Source organism: Thunnus albacares, chromosome 23 (assembly GCF_914725855.1).
Source record: "Thunnus albacares chromosome 23, fThuAlb1.1, whole genome shotgun sequence".
Classification (NCBI taxonomy): domain Eukaryota; kingdom Metazoa; phylum Chordata; class Actinopteri; order Scombriformes; family Scombridae; genus Thunnus; species Thunnus albacares.
The window spans coordinates 20,391,953-20,415,211 of NC_058128.1; the positions used below are offsets into that span (position 1 = coordinate 20,391,953).

Below are 23,259 nucleotides of genomic sequence, written 5' to 3' on the forward strand. Positions count from 1 at the left end.
TTAATCAACTGGTCAAGAGAGGCAGGCTTTCAGAATATTTGAAAGAACATAAAGTAAATATCTGTTTTTTACAAGAAACCCACCTCCCAACTTAATCAACAGTTAGACAGATCTGCCCCTCAGAAACAACCCCTCTCAATATGTCCATGATGTTAACTGAAAACTTAAAAGATGTAGGCCTATGGAGAACAATGCACCCTACCAGGAGGGAGTACTCATACTACTCCCAAGCATAATTCTTACTCAAGGACTGACTTTTTTATGATAAATATTGCTCTTATAGACTGTATCTCAGAATGCAAGTATTTACCTGGAATTATATCTGAACATTCAACTTTGTTATCGACTATAGCACCAACAAGAACATGGTGTTTTAACACTATGCTTGTAGCAGACACAAAATTTGTGGAATTTAAGAATACACAGATTGATAGTAGCTCATTTTAAAGTGGAAGTGGACCCAGAAATACATAAAGTACTTGGTGTCCTGATTTCAAATAATTTGGATGAAACATATAAGATTAACTGTACCCCAGCACTGGAAAACATACTTCGCTCTGTGAGAATGAGAATATGGGATTGTGCTCATAAATATGTGACCTGGAATCACCCTAATCAGCCTCTATCACCCTGCTCTCCTGTATGGAAGAACCCAGCACTACCTTCTATATTCTGTGACAGTGTTTTCAAACGTTGGGCAGAAAGAGGCATTCTAACTTTTGCTATCTTTGTATGAAAATGGAGAACTTATTTCATTTAAACATATCCTGGAAAAATATGTGTACCTCACAAAGGCTTTATTCAGTAGACACAGCAAACACTGGAGGAACTAAAGCCCTCTGTAATAGAGAAAAGACTAAGACACTAAGACTTAGACATCTGTCTAAACTTTACCAAGGTTTGATAGAGGCTTATTGAGATGATACTCTTTCTACAAAAAAAATGGGAAGTTTACCTTGAGGAAAACATTGATGAGGAGAAGTTGTTACAGATTGGTTCAAATGTACATTCTGCAATCTACAATTGGAGGCACAACCAAGCAGGGTGATTAAACTTATCTGATCCCCTTCCAGCAGTCAAATTGCTGCACATATAATAGCTGACAAGGGTCAGAGCAATACCACACCAAAGGTATTCAATTTACTGCTCTGGATGAAGATGCTCTCATGGCAGGAACAACACACATAATTCACTGGCACTGCTGTTCCTCATCTGCTCCGGGAGCTGTGTGTAGAGCAGCAGCTGCATGGAAAACTGCTTCTGTGGAAGACAGTACCGTTACACATAGAGTTAATTTACTATTTCATACATTTTATACAGTTGTACATGTGAAAATAGTGATATTTAACCAAGAGTAGGACTTACAGGGTAAGTTAATATGCTACATAGGCAAACAAATGTGTATCACTTACCTAGACCTCTCCTTATTTGGTCTGCAATACTTCTGATATGGCGGGTGCGAATGTCACAGACATGGTGAATAATGCCAACCCATAGTGCCTGAGAAAAATAAAACAGCACAAATGAATGAACTTACTATTATAAATCATCTATCTATCTATCTATTTTATTATTATTTTATTTATTACTTATTTCATACAGATTTTCATCCCAACAACAGACTTGATGAGGTTATTTAATTGATTAACACACTTTCAGCCAGAGACGAATAGCTATTCAGTGAAATCAACTTTTGTTGTCTTTGGTTGTAATGAAAAACAAAGTACTCCCAGCCATCAATGGCACATGGTGAAATACCCCTGACCTATTACACAGTCACTTTAGGATGAAGATAAAGGCAATACCATGCATTGATGCTACAGGACCTCTCTCATAGCTGGAGAAACAACAGCAACATCAAGAAAATAAGTGCTACATGACACAGTCACAAACCCTTGTAATACATTATGTTACATCCTAAGATGCTGGGAGCCTTGGCTGGCCTGGATAAACACATCAAAATAAATAACAGAAAAATTCTGTTCTGACTGATGAATGTAAAATTAAAATTCTGGTTGCAATTAGCCTACATATTTTTCAACATTGAAACGGGGAAAACGTTACTTGTGTTGGACTATAAGCTAACTTTGCCCCCTAATGTGTACATGTGCTCTTAAATGACAAATTAGGAGCAAACAATGAAGTCATGGAGCACTGTGAAAAATATAAATATAAATTCACAGGATGTATTAACTCGGTGATGAGCAGACTTCTCCTCAGTTTATCTTTCACACTAACTCATTACTCTGACTTACTGTCTTTATCACATTACCAGCACTAAATATCTTAGTTATCAGTCAATGTGTTGTCTTACTGCCACAGAAAATGAATAAATTGTTGGGTTATTAGCACGACGTTGCCTCCCTGTTGTCTCTTAGCAGACCACCAGCTCCGTGAGAGGCACAAACTGAGGCTAAAGTGTGCTAATATTTAACATTACGTGGTGGCATTTCTTTTCAGGGAAACTAATGTACTGCTAATAAACATTGTACATCATCTAGGTTTTGAACCGTTACCAGCGGGGCAAAATAAATATACATTACACTCTTACCTGTCCAGCAGTAAACAGGAAACTTCGGCGTCAGTCTGCAAACATTTCTCTCATCAGGGATTTCCATCTGGGTTTATCCTCGTTTTATGCCGCTGCTTGTCCCGATTTCGTTTAGCTTCTTCATGTTTTCGTTTCTTTGACGACGACAATTCACGCTCCTCTGATTTTCTAAATAAGTATTATCCTCCATTTATCAGATCTTGGTTTCAAAAACGTCTCACAATACAAAATGTTTGGTGCGCTCTTCTTCTTTGTTTTAAAACCGGTGCATTTCCAGTAATCGCCCACTAAATTGCGTAAGGCCCTCACTGGAGCCAGTGTTAGGTTTGTCCGTTCTGCGCTACTGTAGAAACATGGTGATGCAACATGGCGGCCACCGTGGAGGGTGACCCACTCCCATGTAGATATAAAGGGCTTATTTCTAAGGTAACGAAAACACAACAATTATTATTTTCAGCTGATTAGACACTAATTAAGATATACTTATAAATAATCTATTCAATTTTTACCAAGTCTGTTCTTTTAGATGTTACTAAATACTACACACTGGACCTTTAATTCCAGACAGAAACTTCACCCGTTAGACTAAACTAAGGTTGAACCGTAAAAGCAGTTTACCTCCGTTGGTTCATCCTGCTGCCCATCAAACATGTCTGCGCTCCCATTGGGTCCCACTTATACTGCCTCGGTCTCTGTTTTTTCTCCTGTGTATGCTCGCTCTTCTCTCTAGGGCAGTTTAACTTAAGTTTATTAATATTGAACATGTTGCATGTCCCAATTGCACCAAATTTTGACAATGCACTCCCTTGTATTCCCAGCAATACACCCACCAAGTCTGAAGTACATTGGATGAACGGTTCTCGAGATATGCAAAGGACAAACATACATACATACAGACAGGCAGACAGAGATTCCTTGCTTTATATAGAAAGATGCATAACAAAGGTTACGGTATTGTAACCCTAGTTCTAATAGCACAGGCAGCACCATCCACTGGACTCTATGGGTAATACTCTCCTCCAATCACACTCACATATTTGCCCATTGAGGGTGGGGGGCAGCGTTAGCCCAACATGACCGTTCATGTCGGTGGCAGACTACTGTGGGACGCTGACGCACTGGGCACCAATGTTGTTGTCATCATCTACAAACGGAGCTGTCATCTCAGTGGGGATGACCAGAAGTGGCGATAGTGTGTCATCAGCTGGAGTGGGGGTCTTGGCGTCATCAATCATTCATGAGGAAGTGACATTCATGCCAGTGAGGAAGCTGGCATCTAATCTTGGGCAGCTCTCAGCAGTCCGTGCAGAATGGTGGCTGCTGAACACCTCTCTCCGTGCAGTCTCATCCAAGGCACTTCAAGCAGAATTCATGAGGTTGTGCTGGCTATGGGGCCGGGACACAACAAGTGACAAGTTTTTTGTGGTGGCAACTCCATCCTAGGAGAAAGCAGATAAATAGGTAAACCTCACTGTCAACGAAGAGCAAAGGATGGCAGACAGTGGTCTCGCTGCCTTATATACTGTCGGTTCCATATGTATTCAGGTAGGCATGTCCTGACTGGCCAGCTACATCTATGCAAATTTCAGTGGGCAAATACATGCATGTGATTGGAGGAGAGTATTACCCATAGAGTCCGGTGGAGGAAGGAGCCTGTGTGAGATAGGAAATCCAGTTATATGTAATGTTGAATATTTACTTCCAAGCAGTTGTTTCCCATATTAGTGCTTGATTGAACTTCATAAAATAATTTAACATTTTTGTCTTCTTTTCTTGTGTCTTCCTTTCTTATGTTGTGAGTCTTGTAATGTGTGTTAAACATTTTATTATGCATGTTTTTCTTCAGTGGTGTCAACATGAAAATCTCCATTCGAACTTCAGGATCTGACAGTGTCACCGTGTTGCCAAAAAAGAAAGGTAATGCACAATTTTTACTACTACACTCACCATAACCTGTATGAATAGTAATTCAAAATTGAATGTTTTACAGATTATTTGAAATAAAACAGTCAGAGAAATTAACATTTGTAAAACAACAACAAAAAAAAGAAAATAAATCTAACTACCACTTTATTGTAGATAGCATTCTCCTGTAGAGCTGCCAGTTTGAAAAGAGTGATGGAAGCATGAAGCACTAGGCTAAAAGTATTAGCTGTCAGCAGTATATCTAGTCATTGGGGAATAAAGATAAGCCATAAGAGGTTTTTAAATGACTGTATACCATTTATACTATTTGCATGTACCAGTGCCCCATTAGAAATAAATCTACATGATTATTATTTATCTTCTACATATGTAGACTACTTTTTAAATAAACACACACAATTAAGTTTCTGCACAGCCAAATCTCAAAGAGCATATTATGAAGATGCTCTCATTTCATCTTCCAGTCACAGCAGTGTAACATGTAATATATACTTGAATAACCACTTGAATAAAATAAATAATATTCCTCGTATCAAAATACTGGGTGAATTTTAGAAAGAATGAAGAACACAGACATCAGTCAGTATCAGTCATTCCTCTTGTCCTCTGTCCTCCTCCCTCTGCTGCTGATGTAAATCAATACCTGCAGGTGCCCTCTAGTAGAGAGAGCAGAGGCTGGTTTGTCTCAGCCAGTAGCTAAGTTTATAAGAATATGCCAAATTTTAATTTAATGCTACATACAAACAGCGTTCGTTTTAGCTTGTTCATGACAATTAGCTGTTAGCCTAACCAGCATGCTATGGTTGTGTAAACCAGTGGTGGATGGGACACGGTGGACCAAGCAGTTGAAAATATCGCTTTTCTACATGTTTATGCCTGTTGAGTTGGTGGTTTGATAAATTGCTTATTTGCTTTTATTGCACCTACAGCAACGAGATGTCATCAACTTGAGTAAAACATTATTATCACTTCACCTGGTTCACTGTCTCCTCTCTGCTGCCCACTCAGTGCCGCTGTGTGTGTGTGTGTGTGTGTGAGCCCCGCCATAGGTCAAACACAGAGAGCAGGGAAAGGGACAGAGAAGCTAGCACAACCACAAATGACACCAAAACGTGGTAGAGAACTCTCTACATAGTTTTTGTCTGTTCATTTTGCACTAAGTGTTATAATGGTAACTGGAAAGTTTCCAAGTGACAATGTTGTTGATGCAGGAGACTTTGTGTGTTGGACCAATCAGGTGTCACAATAAACATGGATCTTACCATCAGGTCAAAAGCAATGAAAGGGAGGGGGGACTGCTTGTCAACAGATCTGAAGAATGTGGCTGTCCCGTGTTGTTTTTGCTATGATTAACCATAATAATTTTGTGTTTTGACATTTGTGCTCCTGATGGCCAGTCTGGACCTGTGTTTGTTTCTTGTTTCTTGCAGTTTTGAAGAAAGTTTTCTACATTCATATGTCTAGTTAGCCATATCCTTTAACTCCTCCTCAGATCAACCCGAGGTAAAGAGCAGCACTGTGCAGTTTGGACCCGCTGGTTATTACTACCAGGGTGTGTGGCAAGCACTAAGTGGCACCACAGTCCGCCAGTTCAATACTCCTTCTGCCATCAACCAGTGTCTAAAAGGGAAGTTTGTTCACCTTCGTGGAGACTCCACCATCAGGCAGTGGTTTGAGCACCTCAACGCAGTACTACCAGGTAGTTCATCTACAGAAAATCTCTGGCAAAGTTTTGATTTTGTTCACACTGCAGATTAATGTGTCCCAATTTTGTCCTTCTGTAATACTTTTAGATCTAAAGGAGTTTAATCTGCACAGCCTGAGGAACCTTGGACCTTTCATGGCCTTAGACTATGCAAACAACATTTTGATTAAGTACCGATTCCACGGTCCCCCTGTCCGTTCTCCCAACCACGTCCCAGCCATCGAGCTGCACTACATTGCCAATGAACTAGACCGCTTAGTTGGAGGCACCAACACTGTTGTCATTTTTGGCATCTGGGCACACTTTGGCTCTTTCCCTATTGAGCTCTACATCCGACGGCTGCAGAGCATTCGCAGGGCAGTGGTGCGGCTGCTGGACAGGGCTCCAGGTACACTAGTTATCATCCGGACTGGAAACCCCAGAGCTTTGACGCTTTATGTGGCACTGACCAACAGTGACTGGTACTCGCTACAGCGTGACAAGGTGCTCAGAGCCATGTTCAAAGGACTAAATGTTCATCTGGTTGATGCCTGGGAGATGGTCTTGGCCCACCACCTGCCGCACATCATCCATCCACAACCTCCCATTATTAAGAATATGATCAATGTTGTCTTGTCCTACATATGCCCTCAAAAGGGTGGCTAGATTTGTATTTGGTGGGGGAAAGGAGTGGGAATCCAAGTACTCGTGCTGAGTTTACATGTTTCTGTTTTCGCCAGATGCTGAAATGGACCTAATATTTCATGCCTTAACCTCAGTTTTAAGTTGAACGTGGAGAAACTTTCCCCCTTCAGCAGATGAATGACAGAACAGCCTTCTAGTGTCAAACTCTGCACATACATCATTCTGCATAGTGAAGCTGTGCATCCAACTGAAGTGAAAAAAGCGAAACACATTTTTGAGTGAGGCAGGACTTTAAAAAAAGACCTTGCAAGATTACATTTTAACTGCACAAAGTATTCAATTGTTACTGTATCTTTGTTGCAACATTTAAATGCCTTGTTCATTAATCAGGACCACGCGAACAAGAATATGGATTTGAAATAGTTTAATTGAGAATAATGAAAGAGAGCTGAGATGTTGAATGATGGGTGGGTTGTGGGACCGGAGGAAGGGATTAGGGATGGAGGGATGAAGGAATGGATGGAAGAAGGGGTGAGGGTCGAGGCATATGGGATGGAGCATTGAGGGGATGAAGGTCGAGGGATGAGATATCCCCCCTCATGTTAATGGAGTGGACAAAATATTAGGAACACCATTCAATATAATGCACCCCATTACACCACCATCACCACCAGCCCCTATGACCTCAATAATAAGCATAAAGTAGAATTATCACCTTTCTGATAATGTTGACTAAATCTGCAAATCTATAAGCTTCATAAATGTAGAATTTATGGTAGAGTTGTTGTATTGGATGGCATTAGATTGCACAGTCGTTCCTAATAAAGTGTCAGGTGAGTGTATGTTCTTTTATTATATTCCAATTTGATATATTGACATATCTGACAATTAAAATGAACTTTGAACCTACGTACCACTCTGAAGAGTATGTGTATTTCAATTTGTAGGGTGAATCTGTGAAATGGTTTAGATGTAGATTTCAAGCAAGGTACAAATATATATCAGTTCAAGAAGATGTACAAAAAATATGTTTTGAGAGGTACAGGGATGAGGAAGGGGCCTTGTTTCCCTCAGGACTGTGATGCTCATTGTTGATGATGATGTTGTTGTTATTCCTTTTTTTCTCTGTGAGTGTTGGGACATGCTGGGTGGGCACCTGCATGATGATTATGTATGTTTATATAGGATAAACATTAAGGAAATTATTTAAGTTATATTTGATTAATACTGAGGTAAATTACCTCAGTATTAATCATGTATAACTTAAATATTATACATACATTATAAATATTATATTATACAACTTAAATATTTATCTTAGATAAATATTCAAGTTATACATGTATACTTTTTCCTTCTCCTTTTCAGACATGTAATATTTATCTATGTTGTTTATTGAGAATTTGCTGTATATGTTTACCGTTCATTTTACTGGTTATACTTGTTTTGTATTCTTACTAATTATTTGTTGCATATTGGAAATTAAAAAAACAAAAAATAAAAAACCCTTGAACAATTCCAAGAGGGTTCCTGCACCTTCAGCAGTTGGAAGCGTAATGAAGTCAGCTGTTAAATCCCCAAAATAAGAAGGAGAGGTAGCAGAAGAATGAATAGTGAGGAGAACATAATTGTGATTGTGAGAACTTGTCTTTCTTAACCATCTCACTGTCACACATGTGATTCGCTAAAATTGTATATTCTTATGAAGCTACTATCTCCTATCTCTTTTTGTTTGTTTGTTTTGTTTTTATTTTTACAGCTATGCTGGTAAGAGACAAGTGTCACAATCTGCTCCTCAGTCCCTCTATGCAGCCATGTTCTCTTATCCCCAGGCCTCTGCATTGCTCTCTGACTCTGTCTCCAGTCCCTGCTCACTTCTCCCAGTGTACTTTCCTCCAACTCCCCAGACCTGCCGTCCTCAACCTGTCCACCAGATGCCCTCAGACTTTCCCTCCTTTCCCAATCTAGACACCTGTTCCCACTTCTTATCAGTCCTGCAGTTACCTGGCCTGTCCGCCCACTCCTCACCTGCAACTCATTCCCTCATCAGCCACTCACTACTTATACCAGTCCACTTCCATTGTTCCATAGCCTCTGTATCTGTGTTTTGTTCATCTGTTGTTCCTGAGTCCTGTTGCCTGCCTGTTTTGGACTTTGTCCGTTTACTGCACTTTTTTATTACTGCCTGTTCCTTGTCAGATTACTTTGCCTGTTTGGACTGCTTTCTCTGGTTTTGACCCTTACCCACCTCACCATCCAGTAAGCCTTTGTACCTCCATTTTGTGTATTAAATCATTGAATTGCATCAAGCTTTGCTTCAGATGTCTGCATTTGGGTCCTTCCCCTGTATCTCTGTTCCCCCTCTTGCACCAGCTGTGACAACAAGCACCATGCATACTGGGGCAGTTTTTATGTGACATGGCATATGGGAGTGGTTTAGAATATTATTGCTGTGGGAGGGATATATGCTATAGTGTTTTATTTGCTCACTACCCATAAATTACCTGGATGTCAAGCAAAGAGAACAGACTTTGCTGCAAACCAGTGGGCTATACTTCAGGATCAAGCTGGGTTTTTTCCGGAGTTTGCTGTGGTAAGACATGTATTCATCTTGTAAAATTGTATTTTCTTGTCTTTTATAATTAATATTGATTTTACTTGTGTTTTGTTTTTTAATCTAATATAGTTTTAAATCATTTTTTCACTGTTATTATTATTATTATTATTATTATTATAGCTTTTGTATTAGTCTCGAACTGTTTTACTGTTTACTGTCTACACTTGTTTATTATTTGATTGATTTGTGATGGCAACGGGTACAGTGCAGGTAGAAATATGAATGCATGTGCATGTGGGCTGTGCTCATTTATCTTTATAAACACAACAATAGTGAAATACCCTGAGTTGAAGTGGGGATAAGTGTCAATATGTTAACATAATAAATCATAGTCCATTAATTCATCATTTACCACACATGAATTTCCTTAGTGTATGATCAAGTGGTGAAATCTTTTTTTTTTTTTAGGCAATACGCCATAAAAGGCCTATATTTAGTTTTAATCTGATAGGGACAAAACACGGGGGCAGCAACCGAAGATGAAAAATACTGAAACAATTTCAAACAGATAAAGTAATGGCTCAAAAACACAGGGCTCAAGTGCAAGACTCAGAGATACTGTTAAAAAGTTCAAATTGTTCACCTTTATTAAGGTAACACAGGCAAGAGCGGGTTTGGGGAAAAGGCAATGGGCAAAGACAGCTAGCAGGCAGGTAGGTAACAGGCAGGCAAAAGGCAAAGTCAAAAAAACGAACAGGTCATAAAAGAGGCAGGATAAAGATAAGGACACAATGGAGTTAACGAAGGAATGGGCAGCAGGTGGATGTGGGGAATCAGTTAACTGGGAAAGGTGGGAGGGGCTGGGGTTACTCCAGGGCAGATGGGACTTACTGGGTACATCTCAAGTCTCTTATTTTATGGCTCCCTGCTCCTCGTCTGAACCGGAAGTTGTTCCTGATGCGCCATTTTGACGAGCGTCCCAAGTCTCTTATTTTGCTCGGAGGAGCGAGGAGCGAGGAAACACGAGAGCAGTCTTCACGGAAGTCTTTTACCGGCCAACATGCACCCTTATTCGATATCAATTATTGATTGGATGCTGCAGCTGATCACATCACTGCAGTTTAATACCGAAGTGGAGACAGATTACAGATTAAATTTAAGTGTATCATTCCCAAGTTTTATGTTTTATTTGTTTTCTGATTCATCATATAGTTAAAAATCTGTTAATTGTCGGTCTTATCAACAAAAGAACCATACCGAACTTTCTTCATTTATTAGAAAGATTTTTTTATTTCTTCCATTAAACTGTTTCTTGCTGACAGATAGACTCTTCTTGACTTTAATTTTTATCCATAATAACAGTTAAACACATTTATATTTTACATCATTTATGAAAATTCCTGAGCGTCGGGTTTGATATGAGTTACATCATTTCCATTTGCCCTGAAACATTTAGCCAAATAAATATTTTCCAGTGTTCAGAAGGCACCCTGATCATATTCTGGGTTATTGAATGATGAATTCACTAACAGGATTATCAAAAGATACAGATGCAAATAATCAATAAATAGTAAACGCATTCTGCAAGTAGAAATGGTTCCTGTGCGTCTGAGCAGGACACAGTATAAATGCAGGACGCAGGTTTTTATTTAGGTGTTTGTTAAACAGATAACAGGCTGCAGAGAGGAAACAGCTGCTCTAGCGGTGATAACTGCGAACCTTTATTAGTGTCAGCACAGTGCACGTGTGCAGACACAAACTCCATCACAAGTTTCTACAGCTGTTAAAGCCGACTGACAGCTGATCCAGCTGTGATCAGCTGTCACCGTCATCAGAAACGGACGTCGCCTCACATGACGCTTCAGAGGAGAGGACGTCTCATATCTCTAAACAAATGTTCTAGTTTCCTCTCTCCTCGCTTGGTTTCCTTGCGTCTCTCCTTGCATCCACGGTGGGAGGGACTAAGACGCAAGGAAAAGACGCAAGTGAAGGAAACGTGGATGCAATTTAAGAGACTTGGGATGCACCCACTGAATCTGAAATGACAGGACAATTAGTGCAGATGGCAAAGGGTAAACAGAAAAGTTAATAACTGAATGAAAAGATGAACTGTGAAAGATACATAAAGACATATGATTGTAACCTCACAGTCTGATTCAATAACAATGAGTTTGGAATTTGCATTTGAAAATGTGTTGAGGTTAAAACTGAGAGTACATTTTTAGATGTCTTTTTGAATCTTGGCTTGACAGCATCCCATCACCATATTTTAGCTATTTCAACAAATATATTAAATTTAAACATAGTCACTGAAATGCCAGTAAAACCCGTTAAGAAGATATGCATTGTATTAAAAAAACAACTCACTTTCCAGCTACATTTAATTTAATTATCTTAACATCTGCAGTGCACCACAATCCTGCTCACTCAGAAATATTAATCTCTAATATATGAAAACTATGATACACATTGGTCCATTAGTGTGACCAATTATAACATGAGAAATATGAGGTGATTATTCATTGATCTTATGTGTCTAAAGCTTCATACAGATTTCTTTTATTACCACATTATATGCAATAAACATTTCAGTGCAGAGGAACTGCTCTAACAAGCTGACAATCAGCTAAATTACAATCAGCCAAAATTAAAGCGGCAAGCAGCAACAAACAGGCTTTAGACTTCACAAGGGTGAGCAAAGTCACTTCAGCTAGTTTAATTCTGTTGAGGAGTGAGACCAATCACACACTTGTTTCATCATCTCAAAACCTGCAGCATTTCAATAATTGCACACTGAGTTATGCCATTCGTCCCCCCCTTCATTGAAAATGAACGAAATTCGGTGTGTATGTTCAAGAGACTGTAAGTTTAATCAGGATTGCTCAAAGGCGTCTTGAGTTATGAGCCAATATGTGATAGGCCACAACCACGTGCACCAATCAATATGGCACTTCAGATTTTGGGTAATACTCACGCCCAAAGCATGCATGCCAATTTTAGTGAAATTCTGTCCATGGGGTTTTCAGATATACATTTATGGCATTTGCTGCACCCCCTATGGGTCGGGCTCACAATGCTTTGGTAGAACTATTCCCAAACATGGACTGAAGTAATGATTTATGATGACTGGACAAATGGTTAATGAGTTATGGCAAATATTTGCTAAGCCCTGCCCTTTGCAAGGATATTTTGGTTGATGTTTTTCGACCAATCTTGCCAATTTAACCTGAACTGGCTGACTACTGCATCCGACCATCTGAAAGATGTGTATAACAACCTCAGTTTAACACAGTTAATCACTAATCCTACAGGGCCAAATCCAAAAGATCATACAAAATCAACCCTAATAGATTTAATCCTCTGCAATAGAGATGTCAAAATTACTGCTCATGGTGTATTTGACCAGTATCACTGTCCGACAACTTGTGTTAGAAACACAAAACTAAAAAGAACACAGTCACACATAGTTACTAAAAGAAATTTGAAAGCTTTTAATGAACAAGCCCTTTTAAATGACATATTTCACTGTGATATTCACTGCACCTCTTTTATCCTAGACGTCGAACTGGCTCTTGACCACTTCAGAAAATCCTTCCTTTTCATCGCCAATAAAAATGCACCATTTAAAAAATTTTAGAATAAAAAACAGGCTAAGTCCTTGGTTCTCCCCTGACTTATCTGCTCTTTTTAAGGAAAGTAATGAAGCGTCTACGAAACAAATGTACAGCTGCAGTTAGAGCTGCCAAGTCATCATACTATCTGGACTTAATTACTAACTCATATTCAGATTCAGCAAAATTCTGGAAAGCAGTCAAAAATAACAAAGCCACCATTCCTCTTCCCCCAAATCAAGTTTTACAGTTATTTTGTGACTGGACTGAATGATGTCTGTTCAGCTTTTAATAATCACTTTGCTGCTATTGCCCACTTATCTGAGGACAGACTGACAGAGACTCATTTCACAATTACAGACTGTGCACATACAGCTAGCCCAACATTATAGTTCTCTATTCAACCTTTCCCCGTTGAGCATGTTCTTTCCTTGTTCTGGAAGCACAGCAAGCCATCGACATCAGGAAGTCAGTTGGTGAGAGACTGGTGGTATTTTGGACCCATTTCTTTTAAGACTGTCTGCACCTATTATTAAGGAACATATTTTCAACCTTTCTATCTTATCAGGCATAATCCCCAGTGTTTCAGCCCACGTGGTCCCTATGCACAAAGGTGGAGATATCAACGATCCCAATAATTATCGTCCAATTTCAAAACTGTCTCATCTCTTAAAAATCCTAGAATCATTGGTGAATCATCAGCTGAAATCATTCCTCTCAGAATAGTTGTCAGCTGTCACACTTATACACTTACGTATTAAATGATCTCATCCCCAGCATAGGTAACAAGAAACATTGTGCTGCTATATTCATAGACTTAGAGAAAGCATTTGACAGAGTCAATCATTCTCTAATTATAGATAGACTGCTCACTACTGACTATGATAAGGATGCTTGCAGATGGTTCCAGAATTACTTGTGTGACAGACATCAATGTGTGAGGATGGGGGGAGCCCTGTCTGGATTCTTACCTGTTACTAAGGGCATGCAGCAGGTATCCATTCTGGGCCCTTTCCTGTTCACCATTTATATTAATGAAATTGTGTTTTCCCTACATGGCTGCCAAACTGTACACGGACGATACTATTTTATACTGTATCACTGATTCTGTTCAATTAGCCATTGAGAAACTGCGACTTTCCTTTCTTGCACTGCAACATTCCTTCATTAATCTCGGACTGATACTTAACGCAAATAAATCAAAATTTGTTTTTTTCAAGATCCAAAAACTCAGACTACAGCAATCTGCATATCTCTACTATCAATGGTTCAAACATCAAAAGGGTTACAGAATACAAATACCTACAAATACAAATTCACATTCAGTCACCATATCAAGAACTTTGTTGACAAATTAAAACAAAAAATTGACTTTCAAAACAGGAATAAATCCAACTCTCCCCTGATCTGTTGGAAGAGGATTGTTGAATCAACTATCTTATCAGTGTTAAATTATGAGGATATAATTTACAGAAATGCTGCTGCCTCCATACTTAGTAGACTTAGTTTACCACTCAGCCCTGAGATTTATTACCAGTGATGGCTACAATACTCACCATTGTATCCTCTATGATAAGGTCGGCTGGCTCTCTCTGACTGAAAGATGCAATAATCACTGGTATCTGTATATCTATAAAGCGCTGACTGGAAAATTAACATCATACATCACATCTCTGTTGCACTGGAAGTCTGGTCCACTTCTAACCTGCTTCAGTGACTGTCTGGCTCTTCAGGTACCTCGTGCCAGGAAAGACTGTTTTTAGTGTTAATGCAGCAAACTGATGGAACCTCATCAGGTAGAGAAGGGCAATTTGATTCTGAAATTAAACTGAGTACATTTGAGACTATTCCTTTATTGTTCATCTTAGAGGACATGATGGCATCCAATACATCATTTGGTGGGTTTTGAGGGAACTTTGGGATTACATCCTTGATATAGTACATATAACCTGCAAATATCTAAAAAAAAACAATCAGAATCACAAAGCACTTGGTTGCTCATTAGCTCAATGAATTCCTCCTCTTCCTGTGAAAAAGGGGTCAAACTCACTTATCAATTCTAATATGTCCAGAATATCTTGAATAGAAAGAAAAGCATATTTTATACAGGAAATGATCAGGAAAAGAAAGCTGTCTTCGGAGAGGTGTGAAATGAGATAAAGAGAGCACAAATAAGGTAAAGAATAAGATAAAGGTATAGTATGGTAGTGGGGACCTTCAGGTAGCTTGCCAAGGGGTCAAGGCTGTCTTCAGTTAAGCAGTGACAGTGATAGGAAAATTATTAGACTGGAAGCTCTAGATTATTTAGAATTACCTGATGCTTTTAATTCCTTTTACTATGACTTCTATGCAAATATTTTCACAACACTACTAAAATTGCTCTTACAAGAATAAATTAAGTTGTATTGAACTGAATATAACCAAAAATTGAGTTGAGGTGTAATGGACCACCAATCCACATTTAAATGGGCATGTACTGTATTTCAAGAGCACATCAATTCATAAATGTGCCTGCCTGTCAAATATAAGCACCCCCATTATTAAGTAATCATATTAGCTTAACTTGCCTTGCCAAATACCTAGTTGCACAGTTCCAGACAACTTCATCAGAGTAACACAAAATCCACACATTCAAGCTTTCAGTTTAACCGATTAATATGCCTGGGTTCCAAAATAAAAGGTGGTGTCTACCTATATCATAAAATGTCCGTTAAAACAGACAGTGAGAATGAAGGCTCATGGGTATAAACGGTTACTAAAGTGTCTGATTGTAGGTGGGCTACTATTCAATTTTCCCCATTCACAAAAACAAACAAACAAACAAAAAAAAATCAGTCCACAGCTTGGTTCAGTCGTAAACAGAACACTAACTAGCTGGTTATATAGTGGAAAGAGAGAATGAAGTGCATACTTAATCCGGATTTATTCAACATTAACATCAGTGCCAGTCACAAAAACAATAGAAGGGAAGTAAGGAATACTTTCTATCAGGGTCCATGATTAAGACATTTTCTTATAAGCCTCTGCTACTGATTCAAGCCAGATCTGCAACTCTTGCTAGTCAGAGCAGAATTGGTTTCAGTTCTATTATGTAAAGTTTGTTCATCACCTCCTTGTCCTAAGCTTGTTAGTTGGCAACATCTTGAGGGTAGTCTTCGTACGTATGAAAAGTGTGCTGCTGGTACTTCAAAGACCCCTTCTTTTGGATTTCACATACCAGTATCTCCTTGGCTTGGAATCAGTGGAAGCAAAGCAGCACAGGCTGCGATTTTTTTTTTTCAATAGAAGGGTCAGTGTTCTCTTTTTGTTTTGTTATAGCAGATTTATGTGAGATATTTAGCGATGCACTGGGAAACTAGTTATCATTCGGATCGCTAGGAAGTACCCTTGTGGAAAGGTCCGGGGGAATATTTTGTAGCAAGAAGGCAGAGGGCATGCAGAAACTGCAAGTGCATGCTTCTACTCCATGCGTGATCCAAAATAGAAGTCCAGTAAAGATAATCCTTGAGTATCAAACTAATATCCCACTTAGATTTTGATTCCTTTGCAGATTGATCATCTTTGATATATGCTTTGATATCAACTAAATGAATAAGAAAATTAAACAGCATGTCTGACAGCTCCTTCGGGCACTGCAGGAGGGAGGAGACAAGAGAAGAAAGAGAAATTCTGGATTTGTTGAAAAATGCTGTAAGTAATTAATGTAACTATAGATGTGTGTGACTGAAAGATGACCATCATTACAGTTTAAACAGAAGGGTAGCCTGCCTTCCGCCTACTCTCAAGACTGAGAACCTACTCTTGAGACTGAGAGAAGGTGATGTAAACAAAATTATGTCCATGACCCAAGGCGGAACTCGACCTTCGCGCACTATACAAGCAGGGTCAGCTTCTGGCTTGTCCTCTTATGTTGACCGCCTCGGGGTGTTCTGACCAACAAGGATAGTGATGGTCATTCTTCTGTCTCACAGATCTATAGTTAAGTTCATAATCTACGATCTGTTTCAATCAATAACCATTTGTGATCCTAAAGCTAAGTCAAAGGAACTTTTGGGTGGGCATTTGAACATAAGAAGTATTAAATCTAAAAGTGATCAAATCCATCATCTTTTACTAGACTCTAATTTAGACTTCCTTTGTTTATCTGAGACTTGGCTTCACGAAAACACTCCAGCAGCATTAAAAGTTGGTTTTAACATTTACAGGAGAGACAGAGTGGGCTCAAAGGGAGGTGGAGTTATGATTTATGTGAAAGATAGTATCCAGTGTAATGAAATCCATTGGTCAAACTGTAAGGAATTGGAATATATTGGTCTAAGTATCATTTTGTCACCACAAAAGTCCTTTGTTCTTATTGTAATTTACCATCCTCCCTCTAGTAGTTTCTATGAGAAATTATTGAAAGAATGTAATTTCAACAAAGAGGTAATTATTATGTGAGATTTTAACATCAAGTGGGAGGACAAATCCTCTAGAAAGAACCTCAAACAGATAACCGACTCTGGTGGCCAGAAAGCTAATCAATAAGCGATTCAGCCCTTTTGCCAGGGAATATGAATCTTTTGGAATTCCCAAAAATGAACAGGGGAACTTTAAAAATGCTATGCAACAGATTGATTGGGATGACCTACTGTTGGGAATAGACCATGAGGAAGACAGTCAAATATTCTCAAAAAAACTAGAGAGCACTACTAAAGATTTTAATTTCAAATTTAGGCACAAAAATAATAAAAACACTGTCTCTTGGATAAATGTGGACATTTTAAGACTGATGAAAGAACAGGATCTTGTCTTAAAAATTGCAATAACAACTAATTTGAGTCATGACAGACACCACTTTGCTAGTTTAAGGAACAAGGTGGTAAACGTAATAGAAAAGGCAAGAGGTAATTCTAAAATGATCTGGAACCAGTTAAAAAAAATTAACAGGACATTGCAATAAAGAAAGGAAACAATCCAGGGGAAGTAGTGGAAGCTCTTAACCACTACTTTATTGACTCTGTAGCTACCATAGCACAATGTTTTTCACCTTAGCACACAAATGTTTGTCCAGTTAATACAATGGAACCGGCTTTCAGCATAAGGAATGCCACTGAATCAGAGGTTACCAGAATGATTAGATATCTCAAGCCATCCAGAGCAAAGGGTATATTTGGTTGGAGGCTGACTGGCAACAAGCCCGTTGGACAGTTTCCCTCAAAGTAAGGCCCTGTTTACACCTGGCATTAACATGCTTCTCGGGTGATCCGATCACAAGTGGACATCTCTAAGTACGCCTGTTCACACCTGGCATTAATATGCGTTTTGAGTGACCACTTGTGATCGGCATTGAACACAGCTTTGGACCAAGGGGAAGCAATGCAATTCCCGTGCCTAGTCTATAGGAAGAGGACGTCAGTTGAGTAGGCATTCCTTCAATGTGGCCCACGACAAAGGACAGACAAGTTTTGATAACTTTAATTTACATCATGTTGTATTTAATACCTGCTATTACCTGCTATTAAATATATTGGTGGCTCTCACTGCCATAGATCAAAGAATCTGTCCAGCTGGACATCTTATACCAGTTGATGAGATGACAACATATCAGCACACACAATTGCTGATTTGCATGTGACCGCTACAGTGGGCAGGTCTGTGCCCATTAGGAGTGACTTGGATTTGTATTGGATTTTCATTTGATTCTTGATGGCGAGTTAATGGAACTAAACCATTTTCAGTGCAACACCTATGGAATAATGAAGGCTGCTGCCTCTTTGCTGCCTACATCAGACTCATTTTGCCAGATGGAAATACTACAGGTTCAAAGCAAGCATTATGGACTTGGAGTGGAAGGGCCTGAAATAACAGTGTTTAGGCAATTGATCAAACATGGGTCACTCATACCCATCCCTAATTGAAGTCTTAGACTCATGTAATAAACATGTATTCCCCAATGTGAACAGTTTACATTGTGTTTTGATCATAGTGCCTGTTAGAAGCTGCTCCATTGAGCGCCTGTTGAGACAGGATAAGATCCAGCAGAGCAACCATGCTCACAGGAAGATTAAATTGCCTCATTGCTGGCATTTGAAAGTGAATTTCTAATCTTGTGTTTCGTTTTTAGTCAAATGAAATAATTTAATCATTTAAGGCCAAGCCACACCATCTTGCCCTTTAAACTGTCAACTTGCACAGGTAGGCTGTGTCCCAATGAATTTTCATGTAAATGTCATGTGGGGGAATGTTGTGTAGGCCTATGAGCCTTGGTTAATTCATCAGATTCACTTCTAGTCTTGTCTACTTGCTGTTGTACTATTGAAGGCCTTTTTAGTTTTATTTGATAATGACTGCTCTCATTTAAAGTATCCATTAAATGAATGGATGTTTTATGGCTATGTTATAGACAAGCCTATATTGAGAGTGACAGATGGTTATGGCTCTGGGTCAGAGTAGGCTAATTTATCGCACTGAAAGTCAAAATTTTCACATTTGCCTAACATGTGCAAGTTTGACCGCTGGACCGCTTGTGTTTATTTGCCCCAAAAAGCCAAAAAACATTGCTGCACATTAGCTGTAAGCTACCTCGCTATGGAAGGCACTAGGATGTGCAGGGAGCCCAGTATTTGTGTTTATCTATATTTGTTGAGTGAGCAAAATTATTTATATTTGTGTTTATATTCAAATAAAAGTGGAAAAATCCAGCTATTGTTTTATTACGCTTTTAATTTTAGGATATTAAAGTGTTAAAGTGTTTATGAATAAACTATCTTATGAAGTAGGTCCCCACACCAGGTCTCAAACTTGAGTCTCCCAGATCATACATGACTGCGCTGACTACTGAGCTAAAACCAAGTGCATCACAAATGCGCAGACAGACCTCTACTTATCTATACACCCATAACACAGAGACTGTGCAGCATGCAACATGTTGAGAAGAACTTCAAAGGCGATAATTGCTTTGCACTTTTCATTTATTATTTCATTTATTTTTTACAACCTAACTTTGTGGAAAGGAGAAAGGGAACAACAGGTTATGGAGAGTCCCTTGGGAGCACTTTGCTTGTGTCAGTAGCTCAGCTTTATCTCTGGGGAACACCCCCAACTTTGGGAGTGATGTTCAAATAAGGAAATGTGCATGTAGCAGGTGGATGTGACTTCCTTCGTTGAGACTCGCTGTTAGACGTATCAGCAGAGCAGAGGAGAGAGACTGAGATAGCGACGTAAACAACCTGCACACTGGTATTTGACATGGGTTTTTTTTTCACTCAGAAACAAATAATTTTCAAAATATTTGTACTAAATAAATGTTCGTAAAAAACCCATTATTTGTGCTTTGCTGAATAACATCATTGGATTCAGGCCCACCCCTAGAAGGCATGGGCCGTTTCTATGGGAGTGTGCCTGTCTGTTTGTGGTCAGTTCAGCCTCTGACCTAAGTGACTCCAGTTCTTTCTGTTATTTCCCTCAAGTCTATCTCCTTTTCCTTCTCCTTTCTGTACGTTTTATGGGGTACATTCATAAAGGACTGGGATACACGTAGATTTTTTGCTCAAGTTGCTCTAATATTTTCAACCCAGACAGAAATGTATTTGCATCAGTTTGTATGTAACACACGTAAACACTTGTTGCTTATGGCCTTTGTGACAGTTGATCAATCTGAGGAATTTCCTGGATGACTGGATTAAGTTTAGTTGAAATGATGGAAAGGCAAAGGTATCACACCATTTATATAGAGATGAATTCAAAAGTCAGTTTCTGTCTTCGCAAGTAATCATTAACATAAATGCAGCCAAACAAGTTGTTAATTTTTTTGTGTTTGTGTGTCATTTTATAGTCACAGATGAAGACTGATCATCAATCATGAAGGCCAGAGCTTGTAAAGAAAGGATGGTCCGTATTTGCTGTTCAAAGTATGCTGCCATCTCCCTTTTCCTGGTTATGTTTGTCTTCATCCTTGTGCTTTTTAACATGGATGTCCTGGAGGTGAGCATTAGGTCTTGAGTGGAACTGCTTGAAGGGTGGACCCTGTTTGAAATACTCAGATTTCAGGATATTGTTTTCATATGCAATGTGGCTTTGGACAACAGTAATATTCTTTATCAACATTTGTAAACAAATGCAATTTAAGACAAATGGTACTTTTGCTAACAATCCTGCATTTGGCTGACAGCACCAACTCCTCTAATTAAAATATTTATATTTTTATATACTTTTATTAGTGTATTTGATGCCTAGCAGTCACACTCGTGTTATCTTGCATACTCATAATTATTATTATTATTATTATTATTTTATTCTGTGCATTTCTTTGCACAATGCTCGTCTGCAACTTGAAAACCGTTCAATCAACACGTACCATTCTTATATCAAACTGTGCAGAATTATGTGTAGATTATGCAATGACTTTGAATATTTAATGACTTATTGCAGAAAAACATGATTTTTAAAATATTTTTGTCACCTATCTCTTCATTGACTGTCATGAAGCCCATACATACAATGCAGTGGAAACTCCACTTCAAATGTTCAACTTCAATCTCCACATGCTTATCACCCCTTTATGAACTCATGATTACAACACTCATAGTTTGACATACAACATACATTAAGCTCATGAGCTGTTTTCATTTCCAGTGCACTAATAACAGGCATAATTTAAAGTAGCAACTTCATGCAAGTTTCTAAATATTTACTTCAACATGCAAGTGAACTGTGGTGGACTACACAATTCTAGGAATTATTTTTGAGTTTATGAGTGTGATTACAGACAAGCAGCTGCATTCAAATGCAAAACATCAATGCAAAACCAAACTAATCAATCACATGCATTGTCTTCAGGAAATGCTCTTCTAGTTTTTCATTTTATTATTTTCATCCATATTTTTCTTATTGTCAATAAATCCCTCGAAAAGACCAAAACCAATAATGTTTTAGTCCATCTCTCAATACTTTCCCTACCCTGTCTGTGACTCTCAGACCCAAGCCCATTAATTCTTGCTGAAGATGTACGTGTAAATCTTTAAAAACAAGTCACAAATATCTACAGCTTTTTTTCCCTTATCGAGAGTGTTTGGAGGGTGTATGGAGTTGTTTTTAGCTAAGGCTGATGCTGTGACTCTTAAATGCCCTTCTCTCTTGTCACTTGCATACAATGACATATTTTTGAGCCAATCAGAGGCCTATACCACGAAGCAAGTTCAACATACCCAGGATATCTTTTCGTTATCTGGCTTCACTGAGCCTAAAATTGGCTGTCCAGAGAACCAGTACTACGAAGCTGGTTATCAACCTGCTCAGTCAACCCGGGGTTTTCCTATCCAGCTATGGGTGCGTTCATGTGAAAGAGGCAGGGTTTGTAATTACGAGCGACATCGTCAGAACCATGAATGAAGTACCTCATGATATGAGATGCAATGGTGATACCAAGTACTTGTGGGAAACTTCTGTTAATAACAGCAAAAAAGTTATATTCAACCAAGTGCGATGTAAATGACAGCCTGTGATCATACAACAGAATAAGAAGATGTAGAAACACTAGCAATAATTTCCACATATTAAAAGTATGCTACAGCTTAAAAAACATGTAGGAATTATTATATATGACTTAAGTACAGAGAGATTTTTTTGCTATTTAGTTGGATGATGAAGAAACCATTCTGAATATGTCACATAAAAAAGAAACTTAAAGTAATGTCAGACTGTTTCTGCTACCGAAGCAATTAACAGTGTGTGGATTATTTTTCTGATAAAAGACAATATTTTGTTTTTATTTCCAGTTATCATCACACAGTTGTCTCATGTTATTCTGAGCTGCAGTGATGAAATCAGAGTGTAAAATCATCCACACTGTCAGTTATCACTCCAGGGATAAAATCGACTTTGCACAATTAAAATGCAGCTAAAATCATCATTATGTGATTATTGTCGTAAACGATCTCTCTGTTTGTTAGAAGCTCTGTTTTGAAACCAGAGTGGAAATAGAAAGTCTGGAACAATAAAATGTTTCCACTGACCTATTAAAATATATATCGCTCTTTTTACTTGTCACTTTATTGTAAACTCAGGACTTTTGTCCATGTCAGGATCTTGTAAGAATGATGACTCTTTTTTTTCCAGTGATCTGATTGGTCAGTGGTCGGAGTGTTGACAGGTTGTGATCCGATCCTCTGAAGTTAACCTGCTCCGGAGCAGGTTAGCTGTTAAGCATAAGCTACCATGGTGATGAACCCCAGTAAGAAGTGAACCAGCGTCATAGGACTGAAAACCAGATTTAAACCTGAAGTTACCTACACTAACCCCAAAT

General features: G+C 38.7%; 1 protein-coding gene across 1 annotated transcript in view; it reads left to right on the plus strand.

Annotated features, from left to right (window-relative positions):
* Nucleotides 1-9,268, plus strand: part of LOC122975285 (NXPE family member 3-like) — a 55,825-nt gene extending 46,557 nt beyond the window's left edge. Inside the window, exons 5-7 of the mRNA XM_044343635.1 lie at nt 4,398-4,468; nt 5,970-6,176; nt 6,271-9,268. Of these exons, the coding sequence (XP_044199570.1) occupies nt 4,398-4,468; nt 5,970-6,176; nt 6,271-6,827 (835 nt within the window). The 3' untranslated portion in view covers nt 6,828-9,268. The remainder of the gene's footprint in view (nt 1-4,397; nt 4,469-5,969; nt 6,177-6,270) is intronic.
* Nucleotides 9,269-23,259: the final 13,991 nt, after the last annotated feature.